This window comes from Besnoitia besnoiti, chromosome II (genome assembly GCF_002563875.1).
Source record: "Besnoitia besnoiti strain Bb-Ger1 chromosome II, whole genome shotgun sequence".
NCBI lineage: Eukaryota > Apicomplexa > Conoidasida > Eucoccidiorida > Sarcocystidae > Besnoitia > Besnoitia besnoiti.
The window spans coordinates 3,708,940-3,726,894 of record NC_042357.1 but is presented as its reverse complement, the minus strand read 5'-3'; the positions used below and the strand labels follow the sequence as shown (position 1 = coordinate 3,726,894).

The following is a 17,955-nucleotide window of genomic DNA, read 5'->3' as shown; positions in this document are numbered from 1 at the left end:
CTGCGTGATGGTCAACAGACCTTGCGGTGCGTTCCACTGCTTGAATTCTTCACTGAACTAAGGCGCGCTCTCCGGAGGCTTTGGTGCTCATCTGAATTTGTGGGACGTCACCGAACCGCGATAAACGGTGAACAGTAGATCTTGAACACGGTAGATCGGACGTTTCTGTTCGGCCCGGAGTCCTTGGAGCAGCAGGTGCACACCTGGAGAGTCAGCCCTTCTTGCACAAGCCGATGATAGCTACCATGGCGGGACTGCATAACGCTGCTTTTCATACACAAACATTAAGTGGTGCCACGGATTCAAAGGTGCACACGGCATCCACATGGACTTGCATTCTATCTGGTGAGCTTAGAATTACCCGGGCGGAGGGCAACACGGGGTTCGCCGCCCGCCTATTGGATGACGTGCTGTACGGTACGCCGCCTCGAGCCGTGCTCCGTACAAGGGACTTTCGATGGCTCTCACGCCTCTGCAGTCTACTGGAGTGACACTCATACGAAAAGAAGGCTAAACACACGTAATGTGCGGACGTGGCTTTGAAAGTGGCCATCGAGGCTTTTCGTATCAAAAGAGATAGCTAGTTTGGGGCGGGCTGAATCCATTCAACGCGGTGGGCCATGTGAGCATTCGTGTCGTCTTCATGCAATACGGCACGAGTCGGTTGGCTGGGTTCGTCAGTGCCTCCTCGAATCGTACTTCACTGTCAGCCCTTCATTCATGATAGCGCCAGTCAGCTAATTCAGACGTGTCTCATCTCCCGAACGACTCCAGTTACAAGATCAAAGGCATCTGCGATCGTGTACGAAACAAGTACGACAGTAGAGGCTGGCTGCTGTGTCCGCTTCCCTCCTTGTCGCAGCATTTCTCTACATCAACGACACCTGCCTGGCAGCTGCAGTCTGTCCGCTCCTTCTGTTTTCCTGGGAGGAAGCAAGCAGGTACAGTCAAGCAGGTTTCCGCTACCGGGTCGCCTGTGATACTTCAGGAGGACCCCGTCATGTATGCTTTGTGGTATGCATTAACCAATAATGTCTGTGGAACTCCGGCAGTCGTGCGTCTGTTTCAGGGTGATATTGAAGCAAGTAGACGCACCCTGGTTAAAACCACTCCACCGTAGACGGCATTCAGTGTTTTGAATACGCTGGGAGTGCTCCAGGGGGTACTGCGTCGCTGTTGTCACGGGCGAGTCCAAGGCGCAGCGTGACGGCGCCAGTCCAAGGATCACAGAGAGAACCCGCACTGCAGCATCCGCTGGTAGAGCTTCATTTTCATGCGGTTCCCGTTCTTACTGAAGAAGCAAGAGGCAGAATCACAGAATATTCACAGAGTTTCCAACTGTTGTGTTGGCTGAGGCGATGGACGTTTTCGGCGCCGTGTGAAACCGAGCGCGCTGCGCATACGAGGGAGGGAGCTGAGGGGCAAACCTGCACGTGAAGCCGCTAAGAGTGAAGTAAGGGTAAACAGGCGAGGTTGTAGAACGAGCATCAAGAACTCGTCCTCCTTTCTTCCGTTGAGAGGCACACCTACCTATTATTCTGGGAAAAAGTCTCGAAGTTCCTTCCTGACACACTCCGGCATTTATGGAAGGCATTCATCGACTTCCGTTTTGAAATTTATCGCTGTGTCAAGTGCTGCTGGGTTTGTATGTCATCAGATACGCGTTGCTCTGTGCGATAGTCGCGGTCGCCACAGAAATGCCCTCTTCCTGGCTCAGGACGTTCTACCGCGCGAGTTGTTGGCATGCCGCATGCATCGTGCATGCCGCGAATGATACTTTTATTCACGGATACTTTGGGGGCCTTCACCTGGTACTGTCGCCCACTGATAGAGTTCACACCATCTGTGGGTCGTGGCTAGCTTCTATATTGCGCCTCTCAGACTCAAGTGGACCACTAGCCGCTCAGTCTCCTGTTCTTCATCAACGGTAACCTCCGAAATGGAGCGCGAGACAGTGCTCGGTGTGTAGCGGCGTAGTGTGCGCAAGCGAGAGGGGAAGGAAGCCACCCAGGCAAGACCGTTGCTTTTCCTTAACATGGTTGAGAAAACGAGTGCTACTTCATGTGTGAATGACACCATAGGAGTGCCAGGTGAAGGAAGCAACGCTCCACTTTGCCATGCGATACGGCAGCGATCTGCATGCGGCCGGGCCTTTGCCTCTACAGCAACGCCTGCATGTTACCTGTCGGTCGGCGAGCTAATTACTCTCGGAGTGATTCGTACATTTTTTGCGGCACCTGCCCGATATCTCGTGTCTTCACGTCTTTCTTGCCTATGGCAATCCGTATTTCGTGTTGCGAATGGTGATGCTAGAATGGTACACGAGGCATGCAGGTTCAGCTGCCTGAACGAGCTATGGACTGCCCGAGTCTACAAGGAGAAAGACCTTGGAGGGACCCCGTGTGCCAGGGAGTTGTCTGTCTGCAGCGCATGTAACCAGATTTGCGCTTCACAATGCGCGGGTTTCGAGCCCCCTGGATGAGCAGGACGCGAAAGTCGCTTGATGCGAGTTGCCGCGTCGAAGGGCTGGAGAAGGGCCGCACCGCCGTCCGAGCGCATAACTTTAGAAGCCTGAGGTGGCACTCGATCTGCACAGTCGCGCCTGTGGCTAGTGAGCAGGTTGAAGGCGGTCGTGCCTCACGCAGAACCGCGAATGCAGGCGAGGACGGCCTTTCCCCTCGCCGGAAATACTTTGACAGCTCTCTGAAAGGAGATCGCAGCTTCACCTTGGGAGGAAGCTTCCCAGGATGTCGTCCAGCAAGTGGCAACGAAGATCGATGGGCACGGGAAAAACATCTTCCGGATACTGAATGCGACGGAACGTCCCACCACATTTTTCATTTGGAACAGGAGGTTCGCAATGGATTTCCCGTCGGCAACGCCACAGCGCCTGCCGCAGGGCGGCAGCGAGGCGCGCGCGTCAGACTGAAGCAGCTTGACTTTCACGCAGCTGTTCGGAGAAGCAAGTCTGTTGAGCAGTTGCTAGACGTTTGCGCTGATTTTCTACTAGAGACCAAGCAGGAGATTGGGGACTGCTGTGCGGCGGACCGCACAAGTCGCGGTTTTGAGACAATCCGGACAATCGCGCAGGATCACCTTGACTGGTCGCCGCTTGGGCCTGTCACAGGGGGACCGCCTGAAGTGTCTCAGCCCCTCTCTTCTGCTGAGTGTTTGGTCGCTCTGCACGTTTGTCCCCACGTTGCTGCGGACTTCGGGTGGATCAATTCCGCGCACGTGCTGCACCGGCTGGCGCTGCTTGTCGCAGACAGTGGCTTCACCGGCTTGGCCAAACCCTCTCTGGGCGAGTGGCGACAGACTGGTGACGATGCAGTGCGAAGCGCGAGACGACTCCGCCGCCTCGCCGCCTGTGGAGACGACCACGGAGGAAAAACAGTTGGATGCGAAGGAAAGCGAGAGTGCGGAAGCGCGCCGCACCTGCCATCTCATTCTCAAGGAAGCACTGCCCAGGATTTGCAGGCCGCAGGGCTGGCTCAGGACGAGCCACCAGTAGATCGCAGCCCAGCTGTGAGGTCTCCTATTCACCTGCTTGACGACCCACGTTTCCTCTGTGTCATGCGTTGTGTGCTCCACCACCTCAGAGACACCCATCGGAAACTGCTTGCATGCGGCTACTCTCCACTGCCCGAACGCGCCGCCGGCGAGAACTCGCGCGATTTCATGCAACCTGCGAGGCTCTTTAGGGGCACGGATGCGCCGCTTGCAGTCAGCCACTTGCAGGCGTCACGCTCGCCCTCAGATCCCGGTTCTGCCAAAGGCTCCCGCGACGCCCGAGTAGACTCCTGCGGGCTGTATTCGGTTTCAAAGAGAGGACGAGATTGCGCAAGGGCCAGCAGAGCCTCGTCGGCCTTCTCGTGTGCGCGTGTAGCAGTGGATTCCTCGTGCCCAGAGAAGGATGAGGCAGATCTTCAATGCTCGCTTGCTCCAGGGGATGGTTTGCCACGGACACTCCCTCCTTGGATCGCCTCTGAGGTCCCCACGGATTGCGCAGTCAACAAGATCGTTTCGGGAGACGGAACGACGAGAACGTATTCTTGCTTCAAGGCGGCCGAAGAGGCAGCTGCCCTGCCGGCACTCGAAGCAGATGACCGCGCGACCCTAGGATGCACACGAGCTACGATGCGTCGTAGCATACAAAGCACAGCAGGAGTGGAAGATTCCGGGGGGTACATGCTTGCTCCAGGCGAAGCGACGAGCAGAGGGCACTTGGGGATAGCCGAGGACGGCGTACCTCCGGCCCCAAGCAGAAGTGGACAGCTAGAGGGAAGAAACGAACCCACGCCCCCGCAGCTTCGGTTTGTAGCCTCTCTTTGTTGGGCGTACGGGAAGCTTCGGCTGCCTCCACCAGAGCAGGAGCGGGGGACATTCTGCGCCGTCTCTCGAGGCGGAGACTCTCCGAGCCCTGCGGGAATGCCGGCGGAACAAGGTGAACCAAGAGGAAGCCAGACGACGAATGCGACTGCAGATTTTCGTGACGCGGGCTTGGGGTCCTCGCATGTGGCGGCTACCGAGGCGGGTTTCCAAGGTTGCCACGGTGCGCTACTAGACACGAGAGGCCTGGCGCCACCCCATCATTTGCACCAGGAGACAGCCGCGCATTCTGGCTACGAGTCAGATGCAGGGGTCTCTGCCGCGGCTGCGCCGTCTACGGACATAAAGCCCGGGACACATATCCGTCCAGGGCAACAGCCATGTGCAGAGATGCTCCATCTTCTCGAAAGCAGTGTGCTGCGCTGCCTCCCCTATTTCCGTCCTCGCGAGCTTTCCATAGGTCTTTGGGGGCTTGCCCAGTGCCGCGGCTCAAACCCTGCCCCCTCTGCTACTCAAGACGGACGAAATTACACTAACGGCGCGGCCCAGGACGCCTTCTGGCGTCAGGCCGTTGCTGGGGTTCGTCGTCGCGTCCCCGAGCTTGCCCTGCGAGAGCTCTCCATGCTCGCTCATGCCTGCAGCACTGTGGGGCACCGCGACCAGGCTCTGATGAACGCCATTGCCAGCGGCATGCTGCGCCAACTGCCGACAGAATGGGAGCAATACCACCAACAGCTTAGGGCGCTGCACGCGGAGACCTGTCCCCTGGCCGCAGGCTCGGCGAGTCGCGGCAAGCCTCGTCGGCGGAGTGCAGCGTGGGCTAGCAGGCCTGAGGGCGTCTCCGGTGCCCATGTGAGGCTCATAGATACGTACTCAAGATTCGATTGCCTGCCGCACGACAGCAAGTGTATCTCGCAGGGAATGCAGGGGCCTTTCGTAACCGGTGGTGAGGGTGGCGCACAAGGAGGCGTCGCGTCGAGGACGCTGGGAGAGAGTGTGGCAGGGCTGTTGTCTGCTTTTGCCGCCCTTGACATTCCAGCTTCCGACTGTTTTCATGCAGTTGCTGCTTTGCTGCTTAAAGATCGGGCCTGCTCAACACAGGGCAGTCTGGGTCCCGGCGCAGCGCGACGAATACCCGAGGGACGATCTCCGCACGTTCCCCTCCGACTGCGTGTGGATGAAGGAATGAAAAGAGGAGGAAACGAGGAGTATCCTTTCGAAACCACAGCCACGAAAGAGTCTCGCGCAGTGCCTGCCGGCACAGAGTTGTCGACCGTCCCTCTTACAATAACTGCGGAGAAGTCTCAGTTCTGCGCGACAGCCGCGGTGGGTCCGTTCTTGGCGTCCCTCCAGCCGACCGCCGTGACGTCACTTGTATGGGCCTTTTCCTCTTTCTTTGCAGGGTTGGCATGTGGCAACCCCGGGGAACAGGACGCAGTCTCGAAGGCCTTTGGAGGACCTGCCGCAGAAGACTTGCGTGGGGGCGCTGGACAGCCACGTGCTCCGTATGGAAAGCTTTGTGAGGCCTCTTCAGCTGACGCCAGTTGGGGGGGCGACACTCGGCTGGATGTGCGCGCCAGTTCGGGATCCCAATTTCTCGACTGCGGGCGCAGAGAGGACATCGTCCAGACGCTACCGGGGCACGCAAGGAAGATACGAAGCTGTGAGCGGCAGTTGCTTTCTCAGCTGACTATCTACCTGGCGACGCATGCACACGCCTGTGCGTGGCGGTACTCGACATTGGATAAAGTGCAGCTCTGCTGGGCCTTGGCTCTCCAGGACATGTATATGCCCAGTTTGCTCTGGTCCGCGCTGTGTGAATTGGACTCTCCAAGTCAGCCAAGGCGAAAACGGAGTCAAAATGCATCAGCGGCAGACTTGCAAACTGTGTGCACCGCTACGACGTCTTCGTCAAAAACTGGAGGCTGCGCCTCGGACTCTTTGGACTGTAGTGCTGGAAGCGCCATGGCGCCGAGTTGGAAACGAGCAAGGGCCAGGGAGGCCAGCGAAGCCTTCAACGCAGAGGAGGGGATCAGTGACAGCTTTATTTCCCACAAACAACAAACTCAACTTTACTTCGCTACTGTTTCTTACTTGACGCGAGGAGACACCAGCATGGTTCTGGGGAGGAGTGTGGGTGAAGCGGACAAGCCCGCTGCGGCACAAGAGAGAGCGCCTTTCCAGGCTCGAGTGTCAGGGCGCCAGCTGCCTTGTTCTCGTGCACCGGGGGCTTCTCGCAGGGCGAACGAGACTGAACCCTTGCCGGCGGTTCCACTTCGTAACGGCAAGTCTGTGCCATCAGCCGAGAATCCCAGCCTGGGCTTCGCCCAGCCTAGCAAGGAGGCAGCCTCTTGCCGTCTAGGGTGGGGTTTCCAGCAAGCCATCGACCGCTTTGAAAAAGAAGGCCGCTCGTTACCGAAATCGTTTTTTCGTTGTCGTGCCGCAATAAATACACATCCCGACCGCGTTCGCCACTGCGTAGTGTCTCCGCTTCACGTCAGAGTATTGATTGAACTGCGGAAGATCTTGCAAACTCGAGAGGAGCGACGTCAGCACCCGACGTGCGTCCTCCTAGAAAGCGTCCTCGAGTCGCCAAGGACCCCTGGGAATGCAGAAGCGAGACCGGCAGAATGGCATAAGCAAGAGGCAAGTCCTGCCGAGAGAAAGCCGGTTTCTGGATGGGAGATTATCCCGGAGTACCGAGACTCTAGTGGATTGTGGGTGGACATCGTTGCGTGGCCGCGGGCGGCTCAGTCCACCGCGTGGTGAGTACTTTAGTTTTTGTATGCGCAGGACAGGTAATGAGCAAAGGTGGGCTCTGGAGGGACTCTAACGCTCAGACAGAGGTATCCAGCTGCGTGTCAGAGTCAAAACCTTCTGGTGTTTGCCCCTACAAGGGGGTGGCGCACCAAGCCAACCTGCCAACCCACTCGGCTTTCCGTTGGTGTCCCGAAGTGGGGAATGAACAAATGCGGAGTATCCGGGAGCATCTGTCACGCGGGCAAAGCGCCTTACCCAGCCACCAACGGGAAAAGGCGGCCTTCCTCACCGAAACCTCACATGTAGGACACATTCTCAGGCATTATGCCACATCGCGTCACTTGCGCCCGTTACAGAGGCGCGACACTCGCTAACGTGTTTGAATGTTGGTCGGTAAAACAGTGGGTGCGAAGCAGTCTGCTCTATGCGGGCGACTTGAGTCACGCAGCCCCTCCTTTGACAGCCAGCCTCCGCGTCAGGTCTTGTGAGGCACGCACTGGGCGTAGTCACATGAAGCGAAACATTTGGGCAAGATTTGTCAAAACCCTACCTATGCTGGATGTATTCTAGCTCAGCAGTTGCCCACCAATCCACAGTGCTGGCGCCCCGTAGTGGTTCGGTCCGGACGCTTCGCGCTATATTCTGTCCCATCAGGCGCGGCGCACGTTTAGTGGCCCTTTCACGTGTAATAACTGGTGAACATTTATGTGTGTGAAATCAGCATATCTCAGATCATGACGGCGTGGCAAACCAAAACCGCGCGACCAAGTTTGGACCAGTTCGTACGCACCGCCCTGGCGCCATGAAGCTCCTCTCACGTGTTAAAGAGTCCTATCGCAGTCTACGGGACAGAAGGCAGAAAACGTCCTCCAGTGGTCCACTCGGCCACTGAAATGTGCGGCCTGCAGTACGGCCCGTTGCGCGATACCAACGCGTTTCAAAAGGAAGGAACAATTCGCCATGGAAGCAGCACGACAGACACAGTGAAAATCAGCTCCTTCAGTAGCGGAGCAGGAAATCCGACAATCGTGAGGTTGGTCAACAACAGAAGTGCTGTCGGATGTGTGCGCCATGCTGTCAGACTCGCCCTGTCGGGAGGAGCAAGGACGTGCTTGCTGCTCGTGAGATTCTCCACCTGCCCCTGCCGGTGTTAGTTGTTGAATATGTCGTTACGTAAGGCAAATCGATAATCCAATCAGTTGCCTCTGGATTTAATGCCATCAGGCTAGTACTTAGTGGAGGATACATTGTCCAACCAAGACCACTACCAAATTCAGAGCAAATACTTTGAGTCAACAACACAGAACCTAATGGTACTAGAAAGTTAGAGATCTACTAAAAAGTGTATAACTGTAGCTGTGCTGTGGGCCTGAAACACGGGGTGGTGCTTTATTATCGACTTGTCTGCCGCGGTCTTTTGACAGAGGGCTTACCACCTCCTGTCTGCGTCCCTGCATGCGGCCAAGGAGGGTACGTGTTGCTTCCCACCCGCCAGATGGGACGGCTTCTACTGGCGATCTCGAAACGCCGGCGAAAGCAGAACCAGAGTGGCGTCGAGCCAAAGTGAGAAACAGTTTTGAATTCCATTAACTTACGTTCTGCGATAGGGATCCTTCTCCATGCCCGCCTCTGTTTCATTGCAGGACAGACCGGCCGCAGACAGGAGAAAAGGCACCTCTGGCGAGGAACAGTCCACGATACGCCGATTTGACGTTTTGATGCATCCAGATGCAGTTGGAAAAATGACTGCTTACGATTTCTGTCCTTCGTCGCTGCTGTTGCTTGCCATTTGTCTTTCGTTGTCTGCCGTATGTCTGCATTTTCCATGCGGTCTCAACAGTCGAACCGCAGTCAAAAGAGCGGTTCTCACCGTAGGTGTCGCAATCCTTTGTCGTGGTCCTCGTGTATTTTGAGGGCGCTCTGCCGCGCACCGAGAGTCGAACACTTGAAAATCCGCCTGCAGCTTTTCAGCCGGCATTCCACAGACTATGGTTTGGAGTAGTAAGAATTGCGTCCGGCGCGCCTGGTCTTCGAGTGCGCCTTTTCGAGTAGTGTGTCACCTAACAGGGATTTCGCTTTCTACCAAATTCGGTGGGTTTGCGTACTTCTCTTCCGGTCCTGGGCAGTCCGCGAAGTTTGCAAGACCAAATGTCCTGTTTTCGGTAGCGGACTGGTACCCTCTCATTGTCGGCCTAAAGTCTGATCACGGTGTCGAGGGGCATGAGCATTTTGCCTCGTCTCGTTTCTCCGCGTTGTCGCCTAGTTCCCGTGAAACTCCGGTTTGCAGCGCCCCCGGTTTACCAAGAACTTCTTTCTCGAGCCGAGGGGCTTTTTCCCGTCTAGGCGGAAGTCGCTGCATGGACTCTAGATAATCTCAACGACCTGAGCAGAGTCATCAAGGCGGCGCGATTGGCTGTGGCAGCCCACTATGCGCGCGGGCGTGGCAACTGCGCGCGGTTCTCGAACGACTTTGTTCTTCACGCGTATTCACTGACAAAGTGAGATCGACTACGGCGGCGCGTTGTCTTGCGCGTGTGACAACCCACAAACGGCCGAGTCGGAAACCGGCTGTTTCCGCAGCCGTACGTCGATTCCCGGCAAACTTCACACGTTCACCGGCATATGTATAGCAAAGCCCAGAAGAGGAGATTGGGAGTCTGCAGGTGGGCAGCAGTTGGGAGGGGATTTATCGTGAATCTAGCCGACCACCATGTCGAAGGTGAGCAAGCGGAGTCAGAAACTGGCGCCGACCAGGGCAGAGAAGAAGGGGCGGGACCGGCTGACTGGTAAGCCAGGACTGGCAGCAGCTCCCAGCTCGAAGCACGCCTCTTCGAGAAGCGCGGCCTTCAAGGGCAAAGCGCAACTCGCTGCAAAGGCGAAAGACTCGAGTGCGGGCGAAGGCAGAGATACAGGCTCGCGGCGGCGAGACAGAGAGGAAGCGCAAGTGGGACGCGCCGAGCGTGGACGCGCGAGAGGCGACAGCAAACAGAGGGGCGGGTCCGTGCCTCGACGAGAACGTTCTTCAACGGTGGACGCCGAATGGGAACTAGATGGCGCCAAGAAGGCGAAAGACAGAGCAGGTCGCGGCGGTCGGCTGCAGGATGCGGACTGCGACAAGGGATCGAAGAATCGAAAGAGGCCAAAGGGCAGCGACTCCGACGAGGACTTGGGACCAGATGAAGAAGAGCTGGTGGAGGAACTGCAGTATGACTTCTGGCAAGATCACTACTATGGGAACGAACTGAACGTCGCGGACGAGACGCTATTGGACGTGCTTGTCGACGTCATCAAACGGCGCCACGGGCGCCATTACTACGGGAAGTGCCTGCCGGCGTCTGTTGCAGAGTCCTCGACAGACAAGGTCAAAGACCGGCAGGCGGAAGGAGACGCGTCTCGCGCCAGTGCGGCCTCGACGTCTCCCCCCTCGGGGGGACCAACCGAGGACGACCAGGACGCGAGCCGAACCGAGGAGGAGTTGAAGGATTTGACAAGCGATGCACTTCTGATCAAAAAGGCGTGGGCCTTTGTGGCTGAGGATGCAGCGGCCGTTCGCGCCGAGGCCGGTTGTCCGGTCTCGGCTTCGCCTGCGGCGCAGAAATCGTGTAAAAGCAAAAACAGGCTCGCGCAGCGGAGACCCCCACGGGGCGACGGCGGCCAAGGGGAAGTGCGAAGCGAAGAAAACGGGGCGAAGGGCCTGCCGACTCGGTGGCAGTGCTTCCTAGAGCGCCGACTCCAACGCCTTGAAATCGAGCGTCTTGTTCAACAGCAAATCGCTGCTGTGTTGGAGAGAGATCGGCATGCTGCGTCGAGTGGAGACGCGCCAGGAGTGGCGAGCGCACCAAGCGAACGAGAGCGAGAGGAGACAGCGGACTCGAACGTGAAAGCCGAAGGAGACGAGGCCGCGGAGGAGGAAAACTCGAGGGCGGGGGAGGAGGTGGTGGATGAGTCGGAGTCGGCGGGTGAGACCGAACCAGACAGGGGACCGCAAAAGCGAGATGTGGAGGATCCCGGTCACACAATCGGAGGGGCTGAAGGACGCGCTGACGAGTCCTCCCCCGCGCCTGCGTTGTCTGCTGTCGCCGAGACCTCTTCCCTTAACACGCCAGACGCGCGGGCGGACGAGCCTGTTGGCGAGGCACCAAAGACCGAAGCGTCGCAACCTGCGTCACCGCTGCCGAGTCGACCGATGAGCCACGGGGAAACACCGAGAGACGACGACGATGAAGCTTCTGAAGAGGTGCTTGCCGAGAAGCTTCTTCGCAACTTGACCAAGAGCCCCAGCGACGACGAGTCGGGTTTGTCGTCTTCGCCGTCCTCCACATCGTCTTCAGTTTCCTCCTACTCGCCCAGTTCATCCGACACCGATAACGGCGCGAATTCCGAAGAGGAAGGGTCAACGGAGGCGCCGCAGAATGGAGACACGCCCGCAGAGGGCGGTGCGCCTCGCCCTCGAAAGCCGAAGAAGCGGTCAAGAAAGAAGGAGAGAAAGGCCCTGCCGGAGCAGGACGACGACGGGCAGGCGCTCAAGCGAAGGAAGAAAGCCAAGTGGACCAAGCCGCTGAAGAGCAAGGAGGCGCGCCTGAAAGAAAAGCAGAAGGAACGGGAAAAGGAACGGCAGATGCTGGAGTCTGAACTGGGCACCAAGTCTGTATCTGCAGGCAGTTACTCCCCCATGGGTCCCCAGGGGGCCGCGAAGATGAAGGGCCTCGACGTGCCGCGTCAGGTCGCTTTGCGTCCTCAGTGTCTGTACCATCTCGAGAGCCTCCTGGAGCAACGGTTCTGTAAAACTTACCCCAACGGCATGCTCCGACGAGGCACGGTGTGCTCGAACAATCTCCGCGTCGAGGAGACTTTTGAATTCTTCCTGCTCTGTCGCTTCCTCAACATGTTCTCCAGTCTGCTCAACGTCACCTGGTCCTTCCAGGAGCTCGTCGACGCACTTAGCTCGCCGACCTGCCCTGAACCAGTGCTGGCGACTCCTCCAGTTGCAGCGGCTGCTGAGGGAGACTCCGCGTCCTCGGCGGCGGAAAGTGCAGGCTCGTCGCATGCGTCATCTGTGTTCGTCCCCGAGATAAGCCCCGCGGGAGGCAACGCCCCGGGGGGCGAGAAGGGAGAACCTGGCGGAGTTCTGCGGCAGATTTTGACGAAGATTTTCGGGTTTCTTGGTAGGCGGATGACACCAGGAATGTCGATTGCTCGCATGTGTGGAAGGTACGTGGAAGAGAAACGGCGAGACGGCATCATTCCAGCGGGACTCCTCTGGCCCTTTGACTACCCCGTGAAGGTCTGGCAGAGCTGCGACGCCAGTGGAGGCGCAGAGAAGAAGAAAAAGGAGACCGCTGCTCCGGCCTGCGAGTCAGAGCGATCGGACCACAGGGCACCAGCGGCCGAAGACGTAAAATCCACCAAGGAGGGGGGACGAGCTCCCCGCAAGAACGACGACAAGAAACAGGGCTCACTGGCAGGAGGAACAGAGACTAATGATGTAGACGGTGTTCTGCTGGAGAGTGTCTACAACCCATTCAAGGTGTGCGAGGACTGGCGTCGACTGAGAAGCATTCACGTGAGTGGGTCGCGGGAGGCAATCCGCGCATCAGTGCCTTATGGGCCTTGGCCTCCCTCTCTGTTTTCTGTGTGAACTGCACTCTCTGTGTCTGCGGGGCGACTCCAGGATCACAGAAGGGTGCTCTCCCTCTCAGAGGCGCTCAGTCAAGTGTTTTGTTACTATGCGTGGGGGCCACGGCCGTCTCCATTTCCCGGGCAGGCACGGGCACTGATGCTTCAGAAGCAGCTTCCATCCTGATTCTCTGTGGAGAAGAGCCCGCAATGCACTCTCGCGATGCCAGCGGAGGCAGGGCTGAGCGTTTCCCGCCCGCGGGATAGCGTCTAGGTACACACGTCATAGATTTATACATATATACATATTTACTTTGGTGGATGCGGATGGCGGTGTCTGAAGCCAAAGAGACGTTGAGTCTGCGCGACGGCTACGGCATTCCGCTGCCAGCCCGCCCCTTCCCCCCCCCCTGCCCCCCCTTCTCCCCCCTGTTTTTTGTGGTCAGTTGCGTCTGCGGTGCGACTTGCCTTTCACTTTCGCAGAAACTGCGTCTGGTTCGAGTCCTTATCGAGCACGCCATGAGCGAGAGCCCGCAGGTAGCGAAGGTGAGTTCAGACGTGGCTCGGAGACTGTCTTTCTAAAGACGGTCTCCGAACGTCGGTGCAGGGATTAACTGTGCTCGGGCGCTGCAGGCGTCGGAGTCGTACCTCCACGCCGAGGGCGCCGGGGGCACTGCGTCACCGGAAAAGCACATGCATGAGGAAGTCGTCACTTTGCCCTCCTCCCCCCTCCCCCCCCTCCCCCCCCCCCCTGTGAGTTCAGCGCGGTTGGTCTCTTGTCGTCCAGGCAAGAAGTTCAGGTAGCTCGCTCTGCGTGTTTTGATGGAAAGGCTGTGGACCTGATGTAAGTGGAGCGACGTGAGTTCTTTTGGAGGCTGCTCTTACTTCGGTCGCTGCAGGTGCTGAAAGGGCTGACTCAGGAAGAGCTTGAAGCTGGCTTCAAGGGGTCGGATGAAGCGGGCAGGCTCTACTGGATAGTGCCGCAGTGCGGAGATCCAACTGTCTTCAAGCTCTATCGGGTTAGTGCGAGGCAGGGAATCATGCAGTCGAGGGTTTAGGGTTAGGGCGCCTCGATCGTCTTGAACACAATATTTATTAGGCAGAGTTGCAGTTTAGGGTGCGACCTGTGAGGTGTCGAGGTCTGCAGTTGCTCAGTTACGTTTCAGTTTAGGGTTTAGGGCAACGTGTGAGTGCAATTTCGTTTTTTCAGGAGGACCCTCACGCTCAACAACTGTCAATTTTGTGTGAAGACATCTCGTCGCTCGAGTCCATTGCGGAAGCTCTAGGCATGGTAAGCCGTGGATGCTGACGCGGGTGTCGCCAACACGAGGGATGTCGGGGGGTCGAAGTCGTGGTTGGGCCTGTAAGCCCGTGTCAGGTCTGCGATTCCTGTCACAGCGCGCGCTGTGTGAGGCTTCAGAAGGGGCGCTGAAAAAGGCGGAGAAGCGCCCGCCTGCAAATGCACGAACTGCCCGTTCCCCTGGCGGTCTGCCTCGTCGTTGTGGTATTTCCTGAATTCCCTAATCGTTTGCTTCATCTTGTTTTTTCAATGTAGTAGCGGCTTTTTAGACGGCTGGAGCGCCATCCCCCTGCGATCGGGCACTGTGGGCTGCCTCTGTGGGTCTTTGCTCTCTGTCTGTCAGGAGGAGACAACTGCAGGCATGAGCGTAGTGCTCTTGGAGGCTCATCAGCAGTTCTTGATCCAGGAGAAGCAGAGAAGTCGTGAGCTGCGCCGGCAGAAAGCGTTAAGTCGGCAGTTGGAGATTTCCAACTGGGGCTTCGTACCCGCGAGTGAGTCTTCGGCTGTTTGCTGCTTCTAGTGTCGAAAGCAGATACGGTTCTGTGTGAGAGGGAGACGAAAAAGGGGACAAAGAGGACCGTATATGGGGCTCTGTGGTCGGCTGATAATCTCCATTGGAAGCGCCTGCGGAAGCATAACTATAGACACTGTGGACTCGAGACGGATAAAGCGATCGTCCTCCTCAGGTGTGTATCCCTGTGTTTTCAACATGCAGCACATTAGCAAGCGTGCTCTTTCATATGGCTTGCTTGGGCGCCTCTGGGGGGTACCGTGGCTGTCTGCCATCGCCGTGATTTGCACGAGTGTCGTGTGTTGTTGTCTTTGCTTTCCTGCTCACAGGCAGTCGTCGCGAGCGGAAAGCTGTCGACTATATGTTTTCTGCGTACGAAGCGTCGATCGAGGGCAGAAGCTCAAGTTTGAGTGGTAGCGCCAGTCGCGGGCCTAGTTGTGCGGAGGCCCAGCGGCAGGACCGAAGCGAGCGCCTCAGAGCTCGCCAGGCGCGGAAGGTGAGCCCTGCGCAGTCGCTAGTGGCTTCGGGTGGTGGTAGGGTACCATAGTGTAGCCGGAACGGAGACTGCGTGAGCGGTCTCTGCGGAATCCTGGCACAGCGGGAGTAGAGACACTGCAGGGAGCGAGGTTCCGTTGTTCCTTGGCTCGAAGCAGCACGAGTCTGGTGGAGGGGTGAGATGCCAACCGCACACATGCCTGTTGGACTGCGTCTCGTTTCTCGTTCCAGGAAGAACAAAGCGCAGTGGCGGCAGTCGAGGCGGCGAAGAAAGACGACGGTGAGCCAGAGGAAGGAGCAATGCCTGCACCTGCAGACGAAGCGACCCTCGTCGTGGCTCCTCGTGTCGAGCGCAGTAGCCCGCCGCCAGTCGCTGAAGCGAAGCCAGCCTCATCTCGCCCGCGGCCTTCGCGCAAGCGGCAGGCGAAGGCCTCCGCCGTCGAGGCGCCGCACCTCACTCAGGGAGGGACCACACCGCAGCTTCAGGGGTACACCCTGGCACAGCAGCAACAGATCATGGCGACCCTTCACCAGCAGCAACAGCACAGATTGCTCACCCAGCAGCAACAGGCGGCAGCGCACATGCACGGAGGAGCGGGAGCCGGCGTGGATATGCTGGCAGAGAGGTCGTCTCATGCGGGTGCTGCGCCGGCCTACCGACAGGGGGCCTGGACGGTGGAGCAGGCGCATCAGCAAGTCCAGCGACCGCCTCAGTTTTCTGCTCAAGTGACGCCTCATCAGCAAGCTTTGGATCTGCTCAGACAGCGGATGGATTTATTGAGGCAGTCGCTGCTGCAGCGCACGGATTTGCCAGTCGAACAGAGGCAGGCACTGTACCAGCAAGGATGGGCACAGTTGAGCGCAGAGTTCACCAGAATGACAGGCGCGTTGGTTCATACGAGGGACAGGGCGCCGGCTTCGCATGAAGCTCAGCAAGCTCCGCGAGCGCAAGATGAGAGGACAGTTGCCGGACTGAGCCAAAGTCAGGCCTTGAGAGAACGGCGCCTTCCAGTGCAAAGTAGTCCCGATGTTTGGGAGCAGTCGGTCCCGGTACGCCCCTCTCGCGCCCAACCCGAGCACGAACAGGCTATCCGCTGTCGTCTAAAGGGGCAGGAAGACGCTCGAGTATGCGCACAGGTCGAACTGCAGCGGCGGCAGGAAGCACGCGCGCGCGCAGAGGCCGAGCTCCAGCGACAACGTCTGGTCATTCTGCAGGAGCAGCAGCACGTTCTACGTGTGCAACAGCAGCAGATGCTCTTGCTTCGTCAACAGCGTGAGCAGCTGCATCTTACACAGCATCGGGTTGCACCCCCTCGAGCCGGGCCCGGCTCTACGAGTCACCCGACGTCAGATAAGAGAGGAATCCCCTCTAATGGTGCAGGAACAGAATTGAATCTTTCACATGAAAAGCAAAGCGCGAGGCGAACGGTCGATCACAGTGAACTAGAGTCTCTAGCGGCAGCCGGCGAGAGGCCATCTATCCTTATTGGGCAGGCATCAGCTCGAGGACAGGGTCCTGAGTCGGAGATAGTGGCGAGCGGCAGCTGGCAAGGCAGGCATATGCCTGTAGAGATACGCGAAGCAGGCTCGACGGGACGTGCAACAAATCAGCGAGTGTTGATCGGGGCCGAAACAAATTGTCTCGCTGCTGAGTACTCGAGGTCGTCTGGAGAAGCTTATTCTGAAGGGATGAGGCCGCAGCCAGGTCAATGATGGAGCCGGGTCCCGGAGCGGGCCGCAAGGTGTTCTATGGTTAAGGCGAGCATGAAAGGGTGAATATGCCGCAGTATGAGCGCATCCTTGCCCAGCGGAACTGCCTTTATTTGGGAAGCAATAAACGTATTCTCTGTCTGCAGCCTTCGTCTCGGGGTTGGAGAGCGCCCAACCCCTTCACTCTGTCATTCATTACGGTATCCGGGCCACACTGTAAACCCGGCAGGCGGTGACAGTCGTTTTTTCCTGACGTGACTCAGCTTTGAGGAGTGTTGAATTGTCCTGCCCTAGCAACAGCAATAGTTTCGTTTCAGTTTTCGGCGGACAGTATACATAGACAAGAATAGACTCCCGTGTATCTTTTCAGAGATCATGGGTATTAGCCGGCGCCCCCTCATCACAACTACGTTCACCGCACGGCAGCCAAAGGCCCTTGCTTCCACATTGCTGGATAGGATAGCTTGCAGCTGGAAAATGTGTTAGCAGTCCGATACCTATTATCTTTTCATGGATTTTTCATTAACAGGGCCTGTAAACCAAACGGGACGGTAGTTTGATGCTATCGCAGCTCCGTCGTCTGGTGGGCGGATTAACGTAATGCTAGCTGTCACCGTATACCCAACCCCTACGCGGCAGATCGGCGGCGCCGAAGCACACAACAGACACAATGGTTTTGAACAAGTGGCGATAACAAGATGAATGCAAAGCGCGAACGGCGTGTTTCCACCTGCATTCAGTGTTGGGCTGTGGCATCCCGGACGATGAAAATTTGTTCGTCACTCTGAAGGGACGGGCACACCGTGCACGCGCGCTGTAAAGCGCAATGTGTTGGATAGAACCATTCGGGGACCGTACACAGTATGTGCCCTTCTTGAAAAGAGCCGAAGGCACTGTTATCTCGTAACGGGACCACCACGGGGCGCTTCGTTTAGCCAGGACTACCAAACCCTTGGGCCGCCGTCGAATCAGCTGTGGTGGACTATCACTAGCCTCCACCCTGTGACTAAGCGGAGCCGGTATAGATAATTCAGTATTTGAGGGAAGGAAGAAGCGAGAGCGTGTTCACGCATCATTCGCTGCCCTCGCTCTACAGTAACTCCATGTAGGCGATCACCACCAACAGGTCAGATGGGGTGAGGGTACCTTACGCATGAGTACACACTGCTTGTTGAGAAATTATGCTTCCCTTCTGTCCGACTCCCTGTGTTCTAGCAGGATGTAAAGCGCCTAC

General features: G+C 57.6%; 2 protein-coding genes across 2 annotated transcripts; both read left to right on the top strand.

Moving 5' to 3' along the window:
• Positions 1 to 2,478: 2,478 nt before the first annotated feature.
• BESB_038880 (uncharacterized protein) lies at positions 2,479 to 7,098 on the top strand (the record flags this gene model as incomplete). Its single annotated transcript, XM_029362474.1, has 1 exon — positions 2,479 to 7,098. The coding sequence occupies one exon, from the start codon at positions 2,479 to 2,481 to the stop codon at positions 7,096 to 7,098; it is 4,620 nt and encodes a 1,539-aa protein (XP_029221439.1).
• Positions 7,099 to 9,799: 2,701 nt separating this feature from the next.
• Positions 9,800 to 16,724, top strand: BESB_038870 (uncharacterized protein; the record flags this gene model as incomplete). The annotated part of the gene is made up of 7 exons (XM_029362473.1): positions 9,800 to 12,652; positions 13,189 to 13,251; positions 13,605 to 13,724; positions 13,916 to 13,996; positions 14,349 to 14,496; positions 14,846 to 15,012; positions 15,243 to 16,724. The coding sequence occupies 7 exons, from the start codon at positions 9,800 to 9,802 to the stop codon at positions 16,722 to 16,724; spliced, it is 4,914 nt and encodes a 1,637-aa protein (XP_029221438.1).
• Positions 16,725 to 17,955: the final 1,231 nt, after the last annotated feature.